The 22,601-nt window shown below is 35.6% G+C and overlaps 1 protein-coding gene across 7 annotated transcripts in view; it reads left to right on the plus strand.

The window, feature by feature from the left end:
• camk2d1 (calcium/calmodulin-dependent protein kinase (CaM kinase) II delta 1) overlaps positions 1-22,601 on the plus strand; it is a 106,091-nt gene that overhangs the window by 67,484 nt on the left and 16,006 nt on the right. For all 7 annotated transcript variants that reach the window (XM_073835736.1, XM_073835739.1, XM_073835740.1 and 4 more), the window contains exons 7-13: positions 4,292-4,394; positions 5,121-5,204; positions 9,548-9,642; positions 10,368-10,490; positions 14,444-14,527; positions 14,947-14,989; positions 15,692-15,726. In XM_073835736.1, coding sequence (XP_073691837.1) covers positions 4,292-4,394; positions 5,121-5,204; positions 9,548-9,642; positions 10,368-10,490; positions 14,444-14,527; positions 14,947-14,989; positions 15,692-15,726 — 567 coding nt within the window. The remainder of the gene's footprint in view (positions 1-4,291; positions 4,395-5,120; positions 5,205-9,547; positions 9,643-10,367; positions 10,491-14,443; positions 14,528-14,946; positions 14,990-15,691; positions 15,727-22,601) is intronic.

The following is a 22,601-nucleotide window of genomic DNA, read 5'->3' on the forward strand; positions in this document are numbered from 1 at the left end:
ATCTTCAGGATTACTTCAAAAACACAGCCAAAAACCACATGCATGTTAGAGAAGGGTTGGAACTGATGTCTGCAGGGAGGTTGCCTTCCAGAAGACTGAATGCTAGCTGAACAAATTTAGGGTTGCTGTATTGGTTTCAAGTTAACAAAACAAATCAATCTATTTAATCTTTGTTCGTGCCATGACTCTGATCATCAACTTTCTTTGTAAACTTTGATCTTGAGTTCATGAATAACTATGGAGGAAGTATGCATGAAAGATGTATCTCAGTGGGATATTTTCCTGGTTAAATCAGTAGCAAACAACAATCACATGGCGTAAAACATAACGAAACTGCAAGAAAGTATCGCAAGAAAGTCAGCATGATCCACTTCTCTCTTCTGCTAAAGATGAAAAGATTGTTAGGAAAAAAGTGCAAAATTTAAACAGCAAGAAGAAAAGAGTTGTCCTCAGTAAAAAAGAGTCTTAATTTATATAGCTTATTTTTATTACATATTTTTATTCATTTACATTCATTAATTTATAAACTGTACAGACCGAGGGTATAATTTTATAATTTTATAATGTAAATCATAAAATAATAATCATTGCGATTTTGTCTTTTAAATTCTCTTACTGTTAAGTGACCTTAATGTAGAGCAAGATAAACTTGACTTTATTGGTCAGCACTTTGATAATAGCTGTGGTCCAGTTTTGGTTTAAGAGAACTCTTACCCATAAGAAAGTCTGCTACGGAGTGGGTTAGCCGTGAAGCTCCATGCAAATCACTTACAAGGCCACAATACCCTAGCATCATTGCCACATATTGATGTTTGGCCAGGATCCCTCTGCATCACTTTTTAACACCTAGGGTACACCCTTAACCTCATTTTTTGACGTGCAGGGTGCTCTATTGATTTCAATAAGAAACCTTTGATGTCATACACAGACACATGCATGGAAATATTGCCATGATGAAATAACGTATTGGGAGTATTAATAAATACCTGTAACTAAATATTTAAGGCATACTTACTTGTGATGTTGCAGGTTAAATTTTCTATTGCATTTGGTAGAAGTTTAGTTTGGTGCTCCAGAATCTATGAAAGCATGAATATTTATACACTTTCAAGTTTTTTTATACATATTTATTTTTTTTATAAAATGTGTACTTTTACATATGCAAAGAATTACATGCACCTTGATCTGACACGAGGCAAACAAACAGCTGAAAGCAATGAAGTACCCTGTGCATGGAAAATAATGCTAAAGTGGTACTCTGAGCATTACCAAGTGACTCAGAGGGATCTGACCAACCGTCAATATGTGACGAGTTGGGAATAAGAATACCCTGGTCAGGTAGTGTATGTGGGCAAGCATAACTTAGACTTTTTTATGTAGCAAAAACTGTTCTATAATAGTAAAGTTGGGTTGTTTGTAAGGTATGGAAAAGCAATGACTGCATGACAGTTTGAATTGCATTAGCATGTTAGCATCCCAAGGCATAAAGTGAATGCTGAAACAACTAACTGCAATAGCTGTATGTCCTTTGCTAATGCCCTGGCTGTACAATAATCACAAGAAAATGAGTTTTTGAGTATAGTTTTGACTTCTCTTTCTAGACTCCCCTGACATAAGAGTCTTAATTTTTGTATTGATTATTGGATATTCAATTCTAAACTTAACAAAAAAAAAAAAATATATATATATATAGAAGTTATATATATATATATATATATATATATATATATATATATATATATATATATATATATACAGTCAAGTCCAAAATTATTCATACCCCTGGCAAATTCTGACTTAAAGTTACTTTTATTCAACCAGAAAGTTTTTATTTTAACCAGAAATGACAGGCTTCTCTCAAAAGATAATAAGACGGTGTACAAGAGGTATCATTGTGGAAAAAATATTTCTCAGCTTTTATTTACATTTGAAAAAAAAGTGGCATGTCCAAAATTATTCATACCCTTTGCAAACTGTCACAGTCTATGGGAAAATCCAAAGTTCTATACCATTCCAAATAGTCCAAGCTGTTCTAAGGCATCCTAATTACCCTGATTCATTGGGAACAGCTGTTTTAATCAACTCAACAGGTGAAAAACAGAAGCTCTTTGCTGTTGGTTTGTGGACAGTCATGGCTAAGACAAAGGAACTCACTGAGGACCTGTGGCTGCGCATTGTGGCTGCTCACAATTCAGGAAAGGGCTATAAGACCATATCTAAATGTTTTGAAGTTCCAGTGGCTACAGTGCAAAGTATTATTAAAAAATACAAGACTTTCCGCACTGTGAAAAATCTCAGAGGACGTGGTCGGAAACCAAAAGTGACACCTGTGCTGGCCAGGAGAATAGTGAGAGAGGTAAAAAGGAATCACCACAAAGGCCATCCTGATGAATCTGGGCTCTGCTGATGGCAACATCTCAAGGCAGACAGCCCAACGGACACTGCACACCACTGGATTCCATGGACGCAGACCAAGGAGGACACCACTTCTCCAGATAAGGCACACAAAAGCCTTTGCAAATGCTCATCTGGACAAAGAAGAAGAATTCTGGTCTTCTGTTTTATGGTCAGATGAAACAAAAATCTAATTGTTTGGCCACAATGATGTAGCCTTCAATTGGCGTAAAAATGAGAAGCCTTCAACCCTAAGAACACCATCCCCACTGTCAAACATGGTGGTGGGAACCTAATGTTTTGGGGGTGTTTTTCATCCAGTGGACCAAGGAACCTAATCACAGTAAACGGCACCATGAAAAAGGAGCAATACATCAAAATTCTCGACAACAACATCAGGCAGTCTGCAGAGAAACTTGGCCTTGGGCACTAGTGGACATTTCAGCACGACAACGACCCAAAACACACAGCAAATGTGGTGAAGAAATGGTTAGCAGACAAAAACATTAACGTTTTGCAGTGGCCCAGCCAGAGTCCTGATTTAAATCCAGTTGAGAATCTGTGGAGGGAGCTAAAGTTCAGGGTGATGGCAAGGAGATCCTCCAACCTGAAAGAGTTGGAGCTCATTGCTAAAGATGAATGGGCAAGAATACCACTGGAGACATGCTAAAAGCTGGTCAGCAATTATAGGAAGCGTTTGATTGCTGTAATAGCCAATAAAGGCATTCCTATTGATTATTGAGAAGGGTATGAATAATTTTGGACATGCCACTTTTTGTTCAAATGTAAATAAAAGATGAATAATATTTTTTTCCACAATGATGCCTCTTGTACATCGAATTATTATCTTTTGGGAGAAGCCTGTGTCATTTCTGGTCAAAAAAAAAAACTTGCTGGTTGAATAAAAGTAACTTTAAGTCAGAATTTGCCAGGGGTATGAATAATTTCGGGCTTGACTATATATATATATATATATGTATATGTATGTATGTATGTATATATATATATATATATATATATATATATATATATATATATATATATAGTTACTATAAATAGTAGATTTAAGTAAGTAATTATAACATGCTTTATTAATGTTTTACAAGGCTCATGTGAATGGGGTTGTCTGACTTTTTTTAATACATGTTTGTTACTGTTACTGTTCATTTCTTTCTTTCTTTCTTTCTTTTATTCAACAATTATAACAAAAATGACAAACATAAATTATCATGTGCAGTGTTGAATATTCTAGGATTATTTCATCCAGTCTTAATGGGTTATGCAGAGATTGCTAGTGACGCATTATTTTTATAATAGTATTATACTAATTATTTTTGCAAAGAAATGGAAATATCATTCACATGCATATTATACCATTTATGACAAAAAAAAAACACAAACAAGCAAAATGTGTTTTTTTTTTTGTATTTTCAGACATTTCTAATGAAACACCATTTGTTTTTTTACAGTTGCATCATAGTTACAACGGCGTTGTTTGTGTTATTATAAATTTTTTAATTAGTTTTAAATTATCTGTTGTTGCTCAGTCAAAACATCATTCAAGTCTGGTCACAGAGCTCTTCATGAGCTGCTGCATAACCCTAGAGGCTGTACTGGTGTTTTTGGAAGACTTGGTACAAAATATGTTGTATAAGACCATGTCTATTTACAGGAATCAGTCACTTGTTTTTGTTTCTGGGGTAGGGGGAATCACAATTTTAAATCCATTTTGGAAATCTAAAAAAAAAAAAAAAAGAAAATCTTTATATTCATAGTGCATGGTATTTTTAAACATTTTGTCCCAAGTCTTCTATGAGACATTTATTGTATATACCACATCATTTTTATAAATTCTCTCATTATATGTTCAAGATATTGTTTTGTCTGTTACCCAAAGCCAGAAAATCTTCTCTTGGCCAGCAAACTGAAGGGCGCAGCAGTGAAGCTGGCTGATTTTGGGCTGGCTATCGAGGTGCAGGGAGACCAACAAGCATGGTTTGGTTAGTATTCAACAAATGACTTAACAACACTGGTTTAAAAATTTAATATACTAGTACTATGCTAACAAGACAAAATGTGCAATGACACAATCAGAGAATGTTACCATGCTTATAATTTTTCCAATTAATGGTCCTTATGGTTAAACCTATATTCTGAATAAAATAGAGGTATAATTTTCAGTGTAATTTTTTAAAGTGAATGTTATAGGATAGTCTAGGGGACAAAAAGGTATTTTTTTTATTGTTATTGTTGTCAAATTATGTGTGATAAATGGCATGTATCATTCAGATACTTAAGACATGTTAGTCATTAATCCATATCTGAATAACTTTTGCCTCTTCTCTAAAATGGCTTTAATCACAGAAAAAGATGATGATATATTATTATTATTATTATTTTATCACTAAGTTTTAGGTGGGTGTTGTGTGATTAGTCTTACTTTTGGACAAACCCTGATGGTGTTACCGTTTAATTACAATGATCTCAAGGGCTTTACACTCAGCTCCAGTTTTCCTCTTTGGCTGCTCTCTCATTATGGGCTTCTTGCTTCTGGGGCTTGATGGGACGTCAGGGACTAAAGTTATTTTAGAATTAGGCTGCAATCCAAAGACAAAAATGCCTTAAGTAAATTCTTAAGAGAGAATTCAGGGGGAGCTCATTTTGTAGATTGTTTAAAGAAAAAAAAACAGTTAGGTTTAAATGAGGTCTGTGCTATTTTTTTGCAGGGTTCGCTGGAACTCCGGGTTATCTGTCTCCTGAGGTGTTGAGGAAGGAGCCTTATGGCAAACCAGTGGACATGTGGGCATGTGGTAGGTAGCTAATCACAGACATTTTGTGGAACTTTTCTACCAGCAATTAAATTGTATTTCTGTACATAATGTTCATAACATTACAGATCCTTTGCTTTGTAGTCCTAGTTGCACACAGATTTGTTTTCACTAAATAATGAAATCTAAAAAAAAATGAATTAATATACATGTACAGTGCACAGCATAAATTAGTACACCCCTTCTGAAACTTAACAAATGCAGCAATTATTCATTACTTAGAAGAAATATTAGGGTTTAATATATAATATGCCAGCAAGTCTGCTTGATCAGTTACCAAAGAAGAATGTTAAAATTATTTGGGAAAATACAACTTTCTGAAATAATTAGGTCTTCACTTTAAGCTTTCATTTAGTGATGAGTGACAGTAAGATGCAGCCTGCAGAAGTTACATGCATGGTTGTTCATCCATACCAGAGCTACCTACTGTGGCCAAAGCACAATAAACTCATTTAACCTTTTCCAAGGCCCATATTTGCAAATTATAGGCTTCTGGGAATCCATAATCTGGTCTCATGAGACCAAGCATTCTAAATGTTATGGTGTTTTCTAGAGGAGGAGTACAGTGAGAAGTGTTTGGTTCCCACAGTGACATTCAGTGGTAGTAAAGCTATTATGAAGGGATGTATGAGTGCTGAAGGTGTGAGGGTGTTGTGCTTTATCAACATTGTCATCAATTCACACACCTCTGTGTGATCTAATACAAAAACCTGAAACTGAAGATGCTACCCTCTTTTCATTCCCTGAATTGTTGAGCATTTTTCAACATGACAATGAAGATATTCATTCTTCAAAGGTGAAAATCCTTCAGTGAGTGGACATGTATTTCACTCAATCTCAACACTCTTTGAGCAGCTGTGGGGAGACAAGCTAAACAACACTCCCCATTAAAGGCCAGGGCATTTAAGGAGGTCCTCCTCTAGGAGTTAAACATGGAAGATGTGACAATTTGTCATAAACTTGTACACTCAGTGCCAAGAAGGATCAGAGCAGTGCACTTAGAGTTATGGAGGACATATTAAGTACTCAGGGGTGATAGCGTTCCGGCACCACGCCGGATGTCCGGCGTACTGTGGCTGCGGGAAAAAAAATCAGGTTCGCGGATATTGATCTGTCATTTCTCTAAATCTGAGATGCGCAGGTCAGAGAGCAGCTTTAAAGCTCAACAACTCAAACAATATACATACTAGCCGATGAGCCAATCAGAAGTAGGGAAAGGGCGGGCCTTGTGTCTTTGTCAAATAGATTGATACAGGTTAAGGCAATGCTCCTTGCGCGAAGGTGTTTTTAGCTCCCATACAATTGTCTCATACTGGCAACTCAAACCGTAAGTCATGGCTATGTTTATGAAGCCATGGGAAGACATTAAAGATATCGATAAAGGCATATACAGGGCTCGCAAAATCGCTAGCCCGACGTCCCGGAGCTATTGTGTTTTCCAGTCGGGCTACCAACATGTTTGACCGGCTGCCCGACGGGCTATCCTGAAGTAGAGGGCTCCTGCAGGTCCTTAAAACTCCTCAGTTTAGTTGTATCAAATTTAAGGCCATAAAAAGTTGTAAATATTTTAAATAGTAAAAGAAGAGGATTAATTATTTTAAGATGTCTTACAGTTGGGGACGGTGTTGTGCCTTTTTTCGACCCCTGCCAAATGATCACCCCCTCTCGTTGAAAGCGCTACCTGATTGCCTAATCCTAACCCCTCCCCCACACCTAACCCTAAACCTACCAATACGGGGGGGGGGTAGTAATCTGGCGGGGGTCAGAATTCGGCACAACGATGGAAAGACGAGAATCGCGATAGAGCTGGATTAAACTTTAAGAGGCAATGATGTCATTGAATAAATATGCTCACTGCACGTTTCAAAGTCAAAACGCGGCACTGTTGTCTTTATATGAATGCATCTGAAGGGAACCGACTGTCCTCAGAAACGTGTGGTTGGCATTTTCATTTCATGCCTGATAAAACAGCGTTAATGCTGCTTTGCTTCCGTTCCTAGGGAAACCGTAATATTTCAGCGCTCCTAAAGCGCCCCCTCGTGACAGAATTAATTTGCACGTCCAAATTTTCAGCTGTTTTTGGTCAGATTATTGCAAATCCCGACCAATGTTTTTTATGCAGCAAACACAGTGTTGTAAATGTGAAATAAGTTAATGTGCTTTCTAAAAATCTCAACAATTAGGACATTTTGTTTTAAATAAATGTAATGCATTATATACTTGAATTATTCATTTTAATGGGATAAAGGCTGAAATGCCAATGTATAAGATTTTTTTGTGAAAAACCTGTATCTGAACTGTAAATAATTTAATTTTATGGCTTAATACTGTATATCGTCCACACTCATACTGTTCATTTTACTTGTGCAGCTCTTAAAAAGGTTCATAAATTGCCTTACATTGATATTTAAAAATTCTGCAGATACACTGTAAATAGTGAAATAAAATTCATTCCTTGATATTTGTTGATATTTATGTATTGAAAATATTTTTGATTGACATTTAGACTCCTATCTAATTTTCTAAAAAAAAAAAAAAAAAAAAAAAAATATTTGAGCTAGTTAAAATGATTTTCGGGCTACCAAAATCTGAAGAGTACCTGCCTGAGGGGCTACCAGACATTTAGAAATTTTGCGAACCTTGTTGACCTCTCATTTACTATCGCCCACCCACTCGTTACTTTATGTAAGAAATAAGCGGAGGATAGACCCGCCCTGGCACATCTGTCTGTCTGCCTGTCTCCAGGCAGCATGCAAGCTATCTTCTTACACACGGCATCTCGCATATTTTGCACCATTTGCATGTTTTGGACCAAAAACTATGTTCAGAAAGGAAGAAATAAAGGGAAGGAGAAATGTTTTTTGTTAATCCCATACTGTCTTTTACAGTACATTTATTTATTATGGTTTTTCAGTTGAATGGTGCATATTTTGCAATTAAATTTGAAAAGAATTAATGTGTGTCCTTTTTATGTTCTTTAGTTAATCAATTCCTGTGTACTTTGGAGTACTATTATTGCCACTTACTGACCTGTCTTGGTATGGCTGTAGCATCTGTAGCATTTACTTCCAGTGATTGTACTAAGATGGGCTAATAATGTCAATCTAGGCACTGAACATATTGAGAAGAAAATGCTGTGTTTTCTTGAATAATACTGGGGGCATAATGCAAATATGAAAATATCTAAAAAGAGCCACTTGACAATAATGATGATCAGGGTTATACATACGCTGTTTATGTATTTGGGCCCAGGGGCCAACATGTTATGTGTTAAAAGTGCGTCGCATACATAGTACCCCCACCCCACTCACCTCGGGGGCAAGAAAAAAAAGTTCAGGCTCAGGAATTTTTTCCACTATCAGGCCTGAGTACTAGAATATTCTGCAATATTCTCATTTAATATATCTCATTTCTGCAATCCTTCATTTAAACAAAATTGGCTAAATTACTTATTTACAGATATTAATGGCATATATTTCTCTGTTTTTATTAAGAATATGTTTAATACATTTCATTTTTCCATCTTGCTATGAATTATACTGTATTAGTGATCATTAAGAAAGTACAACTTTTATATTTAATTAGAGGGGGTGTACTCATTTATGCTGTGCACTGTACATTATTTAAGTGCATTGGAGTTTATTGTGTTTAAATATATAATTATAAATGGAGATTTACAGTTTGATTGCAATAGTTGACATGTTTTATTCAGTTAGTTTAATTTTGTTGGCACTATGGAGATCATAATGGGCCAGCTGTCTAAATAAAAGCTTTTTCATCTGATTTACAAATTTAAAGCTTGCCATGAGTCTCCTGCCGTGAATATTTGATAAAGCATGAAATTAAATCCGGAATAATATGAGAATGGATGAAATCAAGAGTAACCAGTTAGCAAATTATGTTTTCTATACTTGCTAGAATAGCAAGCCCATTGTAATTCTGTAATCTGATGAGGAAAAAAATATTTTTTTAAGGAAAAATCATAAATTAAAAGTAGTTCTATGTGGATAGTCTATTAAAATGACCCTTGTAAAATTTCTATTGCAAAAATAAACATGCTGATAGACATACTTCATACATTTATTCTGTCTTTCAGCCAATCAGATTATAGTTTGCGTATTATAAAAGTACTTTCTTTAGGTTTGTGTGTAATATGCATTGGGTGGTTAGTGAGAGGTCTGTGGGTAGTCCATGGTCTCAGTCTGAGGTTGGGACTGTCTATCATTAAATATTAACATAAAATTTATATATTATACATTAATATAATATACTTTATATACCTTATACCTACATACATTTTTCTTTCTTTTTTGTTTCTTGAATAGGTGTAATTCTGTACATTCTTCTTGTGGGTTACCCTCCTTTCTGGGATGAAGACCAACATCGACTTTACCAGCAGATCAAAGCTGGTGCATACGATGTAAGGTTTCTTTCACAGATCATATATATAACATAACCATAACATATTTGATACTTTCAAAAATGCTGATTATGCTTCATTTATACCTTCTTATAATACTAGATATTGTCCTTATTTATCTACTCCTCTACATTTGATACTCTATGGCAGTTAATAATGAGAAAGCAACACAGATGTAGTAACCCACTGCAAGTCATAATTTTGTATAATTTATTTTGTGTTAGGCAAATTATACTTTTTCATCAGACAGTGAAGGAGAGCAGTCAGTTGGCTTCTGTCCAGCTTGGCTCAGATGCCCAGCTATTTAGTATATCTGGATGAGACTAAATTATTTCCCCAAATGCCCTTCCATATATTGCCTCATCTGGCTTTTGTGGACCTCATCTTCTGAAAGGCTCTATATTTGTTATTGATAGGACATGCAGAATTTTTAAATGCAATATGGTAATCATATCACAAGAACAGTGTATTAGAATACTACAGCATTACTTTAGGCAATTTTTTCAATCCTGTTTATGCACATTTTGTCTCACACACTCACTCAGTTCAGTTTATGAAAAGTTCTCCTAGCAAACATATGATATGAATCATGTGTGATAAGATGGGAAACATACTGTGGCTTACCAGATCCAGAAAGGAAAACCACTGTTCAATGTGGTATCAAAGCACATCCTAAGGTCTGTTAAATCTGTGTGTTTGTGTGCATGCATGCTTTCTTTTTCTAGTTTCCCTCTCCTGAGTGGGACACAGTGACACCAGAGGCCAAAGATCTGATCAACAAGATGCTGACTATAAACCCTGCCAAACGCATCACAGCAGCTGAGGCCCTCAAACACCCCTGGATCTGTGTATGTCTAGTTTGCTATTCTATCTAAAATGGGACATTGCATAGATTTCTAATGTGTTTTTAATGTTTTGTCCCCTAAAAATATGGTTAGAGAGGTACAGACTGACGAATACACACACACATTTTTATCATCTTCATTATATGTAGGGGAGAGTGGGGTGATTTGTGCCAGGGGGAAGTAGTTCCACCCCTTGTTTCTAGAAAACCATAGAAGAAATTGGTCATGTGACCACATACTTTTGAAGAGCCATCCAATTTACCTATCCCCCAAAGAGGAGAGACACATGGCATGAGAGCTAAGCACATTTGAGCTCAAAAAACAGTTTTTTGCCTTTCGAAGTAAAATTTATATGATCAAGTTTTTTTGATTGTTGCGTCTGAACAATTATAGACAAGTTTGAAAATATTTCACACATGTTTTAGTGCTTTAGTAGGCTACACAGTGAGTCTATACACTTAGCATAATGTTAGCTCTAAACTGCTGGATCATGCTAGTCTTTTAAAATTGTCGGGCTGGGGTGATTTGTGCCAAAGGGGCAGGGTTAAGTTGTGCCAGTGGGATGTTAAGTTATAGTCCGGATCTAGACCATCTAGACCAGGAATGCCCAACCCTGTTCCTGTAGATCTACCTACCTGCAGACTTTAGTTCCAGTCCTGCTCAAACACAGCTGTCTGTAATCATCACATGCTACCTAAGAGATTAATTAGCTGGTTCAGGGGTGTTTGATTAGGGTTTAAGCTGAACTTTGTAGGATGGTAGATCTCCAGGAACAGGGTTGGGCATCCCTGATATAGACTTACATACCCACAGAGATAATCTGTGTAAGGAGATGAGCGTGCCTCATCAGTGTTTGATTTATCTGCCGTTTGTCAGTTTTTTAAGTGGCTTAAGTCACAATGGGATGTTTAGAAATGTTCAGAAATAAGTCACTTTTTTCTTATATGTTACATGATTGACAGACAGCATTTTGTTGACAGACAGCGTTCTAATTATTCACAAATATCATATATTGTGTATTTGTGACCCTGGACCACAAAACCAGTCTTAAGTCGCTGGGGGTATATTTGTAGCAATAGCCAAAAATAGAGTCTATGGGTCAAAATTATTGATTTTTTTTTTATGCCAAAAATCATTAGGAAATTAAGTAAAGATCATGTTCCATGAAGATTTTTTGTATAATTCCTACAATAAATATATCAAAATGTAACTTTTGATTAGTAATATGCATTGGTAAGAAGTTAATTTGGAGAACTTTAAAGGTGATTTTCTCAGTATTTAGATTTTTTTGCACCCTCAGATATTCAAACAGATGTATCTCGGCCAAATATTGTCCTATCCTAACAAACCATATATCAATAGAAAGCTTATTCATTGAGCTTTCATGTGATGTATACATCTCAGTTTTGTAAAATTTAACCTTATGACTGGTTTTGTGGTCCAGGGTCACATTTGAGTTTTTCTGTGTTTTCTGAAAAAGTAATAATAGGGTAACGATATCTAAATAAACCTTAAATTAGTAATTTTGTATTGAATTTGTCGTGATTTTATATAGCATTACAGTTAATGACATTAAAATGTTCTTTTTTACTTAAATAATCACTGGCACAATTTACCCCGATGTATTCTCCCCAAAGGCACAACTTACCCCGCACCGGGGGCAAGTTGTGCCACAAGACCACTTTTTTTCTGAAAGCTATAATTCTGAATCTGTTTATTTCAGATCCAAAGTTTTTGTTCCCAGGGATGCACCACATCCTGAAATATATGTACATACTTAAATTGGAGGGATTACTGTCATGGCTTCACTATAAAGTCACTTTGAGTAAAAACTGGTACAACTCACCCCACTCTCCCCTACATACTGTCATCGGTGCTGGGAAACATCACTTTTAAAAGTATTATATTATATTGGGTTACTTCTAATAATAATAATACTTTTAGAATTAGAAATTGGGTTACTTCTAATAATAAAAGTAATTCCATTTTAATTGTTTAAGTTATCATAATTATTTTGTTTATTAATTCATAATGAAGTAAAAATTCTAATTATTTTTGCACATCACACGAAATTGTCTTTATACAGAATCACTTCTGCATTTAGTTTCTATGGCCACCGCAACTTCCAGTGCAGTACAGTGTATTGAATTGTGAGAAAATCAAGCATGAAATTAAATCCTGAGGAAGTGTCACACAACAAGACAGCGAATTTTTATTTTATTTATAATATATATATATATATATATGTATATATAAGTACTTATGCCATGATTGCTAGAAAAACTACAAACCCTTGTCTTTTAAATAAATAATCATTCATTTTTCTTTCACAGGTGGTAACATTTTTTGTTAATTTTTGTGTACACAAATATTATTTGTGTGGTTATTTTATTTATTCTGGAAAGAATGATAATGATTCAATATTCATGGCATACCTTTGTCTAATCTAAAATTGAGCTGAATTGCATGTGGTCCAATTGTTAATTGAATGTGCCCCAAATGTTTGTTTCCCACCGTCACCCCTGTCCTTTTCTTCAATTGACCATATGCACAGTGCGTTCTTTAGAACTTCCGCATAATGATAAGCCAGCTTGTAAATTTTTGCTGAAGCTAATTTTATATTTGCTATATATAGGTGGACACTCTTGAGACTCTTCTACTGCCTCATTGTTATCAGAAACTGAGAAAAATCATAATTGCAACATCGTAAATAATGATAACAGCATAAACATTCAGTTTCATATTATTTAACAACATATAATTTAAATGCAAGCCTGGTAATCCCAGGAGAGTACCTGCATAGTTGTACATATAAATGTTGACAGCTAAACACTATCATAACGTGTTTAGGCTAACGTTAGCTAGCTAGCGATACTTTTCTTCAATTACATCCTAATCGTATTCTTAATAATCAGTAACTTGTCTTCAAAGTCATGAACACATTTTTAAAATCTTGTAATATTTTAAAGACTCTACATTTACAGCTGTGCAATAAAATTCCTTTCAAAGATTAATTTTTCGTCCATAAAGACGACACGGAAAACAATGTCTTTTTAATATGAAAATGACATGAAATTACCCATATAACCAAAAGATGGCAGCAGAGGATCAATCATTGGCTGCAGCTGTCAGCTGTCAGCTAACTCCCTAGATTTTTCAAGACATCTTGCTTTTCGATTTATTATAAAATTACAGTATTACAGTACAATAAATTGTAGTACTTTTACCGCACTGAAGTATATATTATAGCAAGTGCAGAAAGTCATTAAAATAAATAAATAAATAAACTCAGACACAAACAGCCTGTAAGGGTGAATTATTTAAATACTTATATGTAGCTCACTACAAATTAAATAAGTAAAATATTAATGGTATAAGAAGTAAATAATACACTCAATATGAATCTATATGAATTTGAAATATTTTATATAATTTAATAACTACATCTTTTAAGCCTTATCTTGAACTCTAAAAGCTATTAAATAGCCTATACTTAACCAACACAAATGTGTTTCTGCTGTAGTTTTTTTACTCTGAATTTAGTCTGAATCATTTAATGCACAGCTCTTTTTTTGACAACTGCTTGTCAGATGTTTTGTCCGGTTATTACTGTCAATCATAGCAATGACTTGCGCATATTTAGCCGATTTACTCACATATTTTTTTTAAACTCGCGTTTGTCATTCTTGCAATGGTATACATGGATGTTTGGTTCTTTTGGACAAACAAAACTTTTCTTAGATTGTGACTGGATTATGTAGAGAAAAATACACTATTATGGCACAGTACAGTTGACCGGAAATGACTGGCTTGTCTAAAACAAGGAACTAATCCGTGCATATGGTCAGTTTATTCTAAATAATGTGTAGAACCTGTATGCTTTTTTGCCTACAAAGAAATTTTAGGAATAGATCTGAAACAGTTGTTCATTTATTGTTTATCTGTCTGTATCACAGCAACGTTCCACAGTAGCATCCATGATGCACAGACAGGAGACAGTGGAATGCCTGAAGAAATTCAATGCCAGGAGGAAGCTTAAAGTAAGATTAAATGCACACACCCAAAGCTTTCTAATTGAAAACATAGCATGCTGACCAACAACAACAACAACAACAACAAAAAACACTTTTTGGCACTTCATGAGGCTGCTATCAATTATAAATTGATGGGATTGGGAAAAGTAGTCTCTGTTAGAGAAGAGTTGAATTTTTATGAAAGACTTTGAAGATCAATTCTTATTTTATTTAGAAAAAAAAAACAGGACCATTGAGAAAATAAATAAAGTACATTTGTGTTTCTTATTGACTTTGGTCTCCATGGGTTTCAGCCTGAATGACAGAATTTAAAAGGCTTAACTAGATTAATCGTTATCCACTAGCATTGACTAATATTTTACACAGCTACCAAGACTCATGATTAAGTTAATCTTTGCCTTTCTGTTCTTTCTGCACTGTTTTAGGGTGCTATCCTTACTACAATGCTTGCTACACGGAACTTCTCAAGTAAGAAACTCTCTTCAGTTTACTTTTTGCTTTTTAATAGTTGTGTTTTAGTTCAGCATAATAGTAGTTATGCTCTATTTATGTTGAAAAGATGTAAAGCATCTTAGATAATACAGAAGATTTTAACATTTTCATTGCAGTAGTGCTGTAAAATGAGTCAATTTAAGGTTTAGAATGGCCTTGTGCAATTACTAACCTGTGAAAAGCTAGGATTTAATTAAATTAAATGTTAATGTGCAAGCACTGTGTATTTCCAAGAAAATAGGCTATTTCAGTGTCCTGTTTGCCCTTTTGTGCTATTAGCTTTATATTTCTCATATCACAGTTCACATAGCAATCACAATGCGTATTAAAATAATCACCATTTATTATTTTATTTTTATTATTAGTATTAAATTGTGCAGCCCTATAACAAAGTGTTTCAAAGCATTTCCCCGTTTAGTGAATAGTTTTGTTTGCCTCATTACAAAATCAGGGTCTCACTGACATAAAAAAAAATATTCAATTTGCTTCTCAATCATATTTCATTACATTATGCAAATCTTTGATTACGATTCATTCAGGGGGTTTGATTTTGAGGCCAATGGATCATGAGTGTGTGAAGCACAGTGATTGGAACTGTCATATTTTGTACTATTTTAGACGTTAGTTTCCTCTTTTTATCCCTATGTTCACAATTATTCTTTTCATTTTACTCAACAGGCAAGAATCCATACAAGAAGCCTGATGGTGTTAAGGTAGGTTATTTAAACCCCTAAGCTAATTATTAAACTTTGACACATACTTTATGTGCCACGGACATGAACGACTCTTTTTGCCTACCAAAAAAAAAAAAAAATTAAGAATATTAATTGTGTGACATACCTTTCACCCAGTTGTTTTTAATAACTGGGCATAAACCATAGTAGTACCACTATGTGTATGTATTGATCCTCCACCCCTGGACTTACTGGTACAAAACAAAACAGCTCTGTGATATAATTAGTGTAATACCTAGCAACCACATAAAACACCCTAGCAATGTGTTAAAATCCCTCAGAATACCATAGAAACGCATTGTAAAACACCCTGACAACCACCCAGTGTTGTATGTTGTAGCTTTGTAGCAGTGAGTACACAGGAAAGAACTACTCACTTTTTTTAGTAGTGTTTTACTCATAATTCATAATGTCCACCAGGCACATTCCCTCTGTAGTTTGTAACCTTATGCGTACACAATTTTTCATTTTCTTTAACTTTTTACACCCTATTTATCTATCTTTAACTCTCTTTTCTCTACTTACATACCACTAATGCAAACACATAAATAATAATTTACACCGAAGCTTGCTCCTGGTTCCTGGTCAGCAACTGCACATGCATGTTTGCTTAGCGTGTTTAATGAGTGAGCATGTGCATGTGCACACATTAGTGCTCGTTTGGGTCATGACTTCAGAAAACATTTCTGGAGGGTCAGTGTGATCCAGTGGGGACATATAGAGAGAAGTTTTTTTTTGTCTGCATACTTATTTGCATTCACTATTCACATTATTAATTTATCTTTCCCCTTTCTCTCTATTAATTATTTTTCTCCCTTTTTTAATAAATAGATAAGATACTTCTGTTCTTGAGGTCCAGTAACCCTTGTTTTTATATCTCACACTCCAGTTCACCGCTCTCTCTGCAACTGATAGAAACTTGTATCAGCTAACACATGGGTTGTGCCCATGTGAAAGCAGTGTTAATCTGTGCCGAATGAGTTTTGGAACAGTTTCGGGTTATAGGCTGTATTCAAAATTGTATTAAAGTAGGTCTGTGTTAGAAGAATGTATGTTAAAGCTGCCTTGATTATTGGGGGATTTTAATGTGGTTGTTTCATTTATTAATAACTGATTGTGGATTTTGCATTGGGGGTCATTAAAAATGATAAAATAGGGTTCGCTTAAAAAAAGGTTGGGGACCAGTTATCTAGTAGTCTAGAAAGGGCTAACATAAGGATGTTTAGAATATGTAATTTAAAGTATAAATGCAACCTTGCAATTTATGTATTGACTTTACTATAGAGTAGTTGTTTTCAATTCCAGTCTTGGCAGTTGATGTTTTGGGTGTCTGAGGCAGATACACTGGGTAGCTCAAGTCAGGCACTCTGATTTAGGATCTGGCAAATCTCAGATGTCTGCTGACTTAAATCAGGTTTGTTGAGTCCAGACAGATGCCGTGTCAATCCAGAAGCACCAGTAGTTTGTCCTCTGTGTGGTCTATTATAGAAGGCTGAAGAGATGCAGGTGTTTCTCCATTGAATGCCCCTTGTCAGTTCTTTGGCACAGATCGTGATTTGAAGACATTGGACAGGAACATTCAACTGAGCATGAGCTGAATCTAGCAGGCAGTAGAAGCCTCAGAATAAGTATCCTAAGAGTAGGAAGGAAAGGGAAAATATGAAATAGTCTAGATTCCATTCAATTAATTTAAGGCAGGATTGTATAAAAATGGTTTGAGGGATGTCATCAGGTTTAAATTGACTGTGTATTCCTGACGAAAATTATTGGTATTCAGTATAAACTTAAACTGAATCCTAAAACAGTGCTAGGAGAAATGATGAATAGCGCTATAGAAGGTCACACAAGCAATGAGGGCCTTGACTATTGAAAGATTTGTGTGTAATGAGCATGCATATGGTAATATTTCTTGGTTTTAGTAAGAACTTGAGCTGCTAACTTTTTTGATTGTATAGGACATTCACCTGGTTGCATATTGCACTCAAAGACAGATTATATTTGGAGGATCCAATAAATGAGTAACTTAGTCCAATAACTTGACCCAATTACTAACACCTTTGTTTCGTCATCTGCATAATGATGAAAACTATTGCCATGGTTCCTGATAATGTCCACCTAAGGAAGCATAGAAAATCAAAGGACCTAATACTGAGCCCTTTGGCACTCCGTACTTTACTTGTGTTCTATATGACACCTTGTCATTAACAAAAATAAACTGATAGCAATTGGATAGGTTGAACCTGAATTATGCCCACAAATTCCAACCTAATTCTTGAGCCTATCCAAGAGAATGTCATAGTCTATAGCAGTGGTTCCCAACCACGTTCCTAGAGCTCCCCCAACACTGCAAATTGTGCATGTCTCCTTAATCAAAGACACCTGATTCAGGTCATCAGATCTAATACCGGAAATGGGTGTGTCAGAAAAGTAAGACATAAGTATTATGTCAAATTTCCTTTTCAGGGAGACATTTTATCAAGCCATGGCTTTTGAGACTCTTTTGGATTATCTAGATTATTTGGATATCATGTTTCAGGGACGCACAAGTTTATTTTTCCTCAGGGTGGAACAGGATAGCTTTCCATAAGTGTGTGCTACTGTGTCCTCCTTTCATTATAAGCGAGAACACACACACAATAAGTGTGTTGAGTGTTTTGACTTTCAGCATGTGAAAGCAGTGTTTTAACAACTTTTTCGAACTGCATACACTATGATAATTTTAAGATTAAAGTGCTTCGCTTAAGGCTGGCCTTCTTATCAAGAAAAGGAGGACAATCCCCCATCTGCACATTTTGAATATCTCCTTTGTCGGACGAACCCATTTCACGCCTAGGTGTCTTTACTAATGAGATGATGATCTCAATTAGGCGTGCTTGATTAGGGAGACATACAAAATGTGAGCATTGGAGGTCCTGTAGTTCTGCAGTTGCGATTCCTTTTTTCTGTTACTCACGTGCAGCATATTTCTCCAGTGGAATTTGCATGCAAGCCTAAACATTTCCGATTCAATCTTCTTCAGGGTTGATGTACTCTCCTCTGCGGCTTCAGACTCTTTATGGTCAGGCAGGCGTTCTTCCTCCAAGTAGTCAGAAAATGCATGAACCAGCCCAGCCAGACACACTCTTCTTGCCTGGCAGTAGGCTACTGCATTTTTGAGGATCTCCATCAAGTCCTGGAGGTCCTGACAACACACACCATTAATCACATTGCCTCTGACTTCACCGCTTTCAGTTTGTTGGAGAAAAGGGTATGCTAAAATGCCCACAGTTGAAGAGATGCTTGAAGAAATCTCTTATTATCTTCCGCTCCTTCTTGGAAGTCCTGCAGGACAACTTAGGCCTTTATTGTCAAGTCCATTGCAGTACTGTCGGTGTACCAGGCTGATCTCCTCAAGGCTGGCAAGTTCTGTACTGCAAACTTCCAGAAGTTGTTTCACTGATATGAGAGCCTGCGTCAATTTAAGAAAATCCTGTTCCAGCTCTTTGCGGTGTCCTCAAGAGGAGCTCAAGAGCAGTGAGACAGCCTCGGGCCTAGACTAGGGTTTGCAAACTCACTCAGTGGCACATTTGTGCCCACTCAGGCGTATAGGTCAAAAGCTGTTCTTGATCAGATGGCCCATCCATTACCCCGGGGCCCCCCTCCTTCTCCGGTCAATTTTGCAAGGCCCCCCTATGCCTGACATGTCGTCTTATACTGTACTTCGCAGTAAAGAGAAAAGTATTTATTTTTAAACCTTTTTTATTAACCAAAACATTTGTTTTGCCTTATTATTCTCAAATTTCAAACAAACTTTAAATGAAAACTTTAAATATACCTAATCTTTAAAGAAAACATCATATATATATATATATATATATATATATATATATATATATATATATATATATATTAGTGGTGGGCCGTTATCGGCGTTAACGTGCTGCGTTAACGTGAAACTCTTATCGTGCGATAAAAAAAAATATCGCCGTTAATCTATTCTCAAATTTGGGCTGGGAGCTGGCTCTAAACTACGCAAGCTATGATGACTTTCACCTTGATAGTTTAACGCGGATGTATACCGAAGACTATAGATGCGTTTACGTCTCCTCCGCCAAAACACAGACGGGATCGCGTTGTCCTCCATTCATGAAAACAGAATCTACTATAGCGAAATGCCACGTAAATTCGTCGTTTTTTGGATTCATAAATCAAATGTTGGTCTGTCACTTAATTCAAATCGCGATATGGACTAGTGTATGTGAAAACTGAAATGCAAAAAGACCGTTTTAATATGAATCCGGTATGTTCCGTTTGCCTAGCTGTACGTATGCATGGCGGAGACGAGCTTTTACTACACACATACTGAAACACATGTGACGCTCCCGGTAATTTTTGGCATTTTCATCTCACATGAACAGATAAACTCAATCGCCCAAACTGCTGTGAGTGTCACTTTTACCGTTTCATTTGAGAAAACTAGCATCATATCATACTGTATACACAGAAACTTCACGGCAACCTGTCAAAATAAAAGTACGGTGTAACATGTAATGGGTTGGGTAGGTGTTGACGTTAAAAAAAAACACAATCTACAGGTAGAAAAAATAATTTCATTGTTAGTTAGTTAGTAAACACAAGTACATCTAATTGAACATAATTTATTTTCATCAACAAATTATCATAGAACAGCTTTATGAGCTTTATGATCCATTCTCAAAGACTTACTTTTAGTCATTATTTGGGTAGCACACATATTCTGAATGCCTTCAGCAGAATTCAAATTAACCATTTTAATCTAGATTAAAAAAATTAATCTATGCCCACCCCTAATATATATATACAGTACAGACCAAAAGTTTGGACACACCTTTTCATTCAAAGAGTTTTCTTTATTTTCATGACTATGAAAATTGTAGATTCACACTGAAGGCATCAAAACTATGACACATGTGGAATTATATTTAATTTTATATATATATACTATATATACTTCTGCACAACACAACTGATGGTCCCAACCCCATTTATAAGGCAAGAAATCCCACTTATTAAACCTGACAGGGCACACCTGTGAAGTGAAAACCATTTCAGGTGACTACCTCTTGAAGCTCATCAAGAGAATGCCAAAAAGTGTGCAAAGCAGTAATCAAAAGCAAAAGGTGGCTACTTTGAAGAACCTAGAATATGACATATTTTCGGTTGTTTCACACTTTTTTTGTGTATATAATTCCACATGTGTTAATTCATAGTTTTGATGCCTTAAGTGTGAATCTACACTTTTAATAGTCATGAAAATAAAGAAAACTTTGGTTCAAAGGTGTGTCCAAGTGTGTCCAAACTTTTGGTCTGTACTGTATATATATATATATATATATATATATATATATATATATATATATATATATATATACAGATGTAAAACTCCTGAATTCTTTACTTTAGACATTTTTTACAACTTCAGAGTACTTTTTCTTAATAAGTGAACCTGCCGTACAACAGGGAAAATACCAAAAGACCACTAAACCTATCCCTTTGAACTTGACTGACTGAATAGCTACTGTTTGTATCCATTAAAAAATTAATACACAAATTCAAAATACATCAAATACATTCAAAATCTGTTGAACACATCGATGTGAAGGTTCGACGAAGACGGGATCAGTGAACTATGTCAGTGCGCGCCTGATGCTCATAAACACCGAGCCTCACTCCTCTTCTAATGGGTGAACATCCATTATAAAACACTCACAGGACAATAATTTGGACAACTAGGAAAATGTTTTGAAATTCCACGCAAAAATACGATAAGGATCAGAAACCCCGAGAGCGCGCATAGTTGTGAATCAATTACGGACTTATGCGTGTCTAATGTACGACTCTGATTTACACGAGTATTATTCATTAGGCACGCGCAAGTTCGCTATTATTACACTAATCGTCTTTGATGCAGGACGGTTTGCATCATGCATGCAGTCGAGAGATGTAACATTAGTTTGCGTACAGCGTTTGGAAGTTTTGAAGCGCCATTCAGTCTGTATTTAACAGTGCGATGAGGCTTGCTGCACCGAGTCTGAAGCAATAAATCACAGAACACGAGTTAGACTGTGCTTTTATTTTTTTCATTTAGCACATTAATAATGAAATTAAACAATTATAGCATAATATTTAAATTAATTTTAAGAAATCTGGCGGCTCCCCTGGAGGATCACTGAGGCCCCCTAGTGGGTCTCGACCCCCCGGTTGGGAACCGCTGCTCTAGGGGAACGGGATTGGTTTTCTTTGTGTTTCCTTCATCCTGTTTTCCTATCTCTAGTCAGTTTCCCTGGTTACTCGAGAGTTAATTGATTAGTTCTCACCTGTTCTGATTCAGTTTCTCTAAATTGTCCTTTTAGAGTTTTCTTAGATCCATTGTCCACTCTCATTTTGCATTTATGTGGTTGAGTTGCTCCCTCTGATCTCCTGAGTGTGTTCCTTGCCGTAGCACAGTCACATTGTGACAATGTTATTGCATGGTGTAGCATTAAATATTTGTTTTTAATGGAATATAAAGTGTCCACATACTTTTGCATGTATAGCGCGCGAAGGTATACAAAGTGGGATACAGTCTCCTTTTCCTAGTCAAATATAACAGAGCTGGAAGAATAAATGTTTATGTAGACAAAATTGTTATGTTTTTCCTATTATAAATGCTTTGATTAAATCTTTTCTTTTCACGAGAGGATTATTGTTGCTCCATTTTTTTGCTCCATTTTAGTAAATTATGCAGCAGAATTAGCACAATGAGTAATGCATCATTATCTGGCAGCATGGTAATAATAAGATTTTATTTTTATGTTTTACTACACCTAATTGCAGAAAAGGAAGCATAACTCTAC

This window comes from Garra rufa, chromosome 3, assembly GCF_049309525.1.
Source record: "Garra rufa chromosome 3, GarRuf1.0, whole genome shotgun sequence".
NCBI lineage: Eukaryota > Metazoa > Chordata > Actinopteri > Cypriniformes > Cyprinidae > Garra > Garra rufa.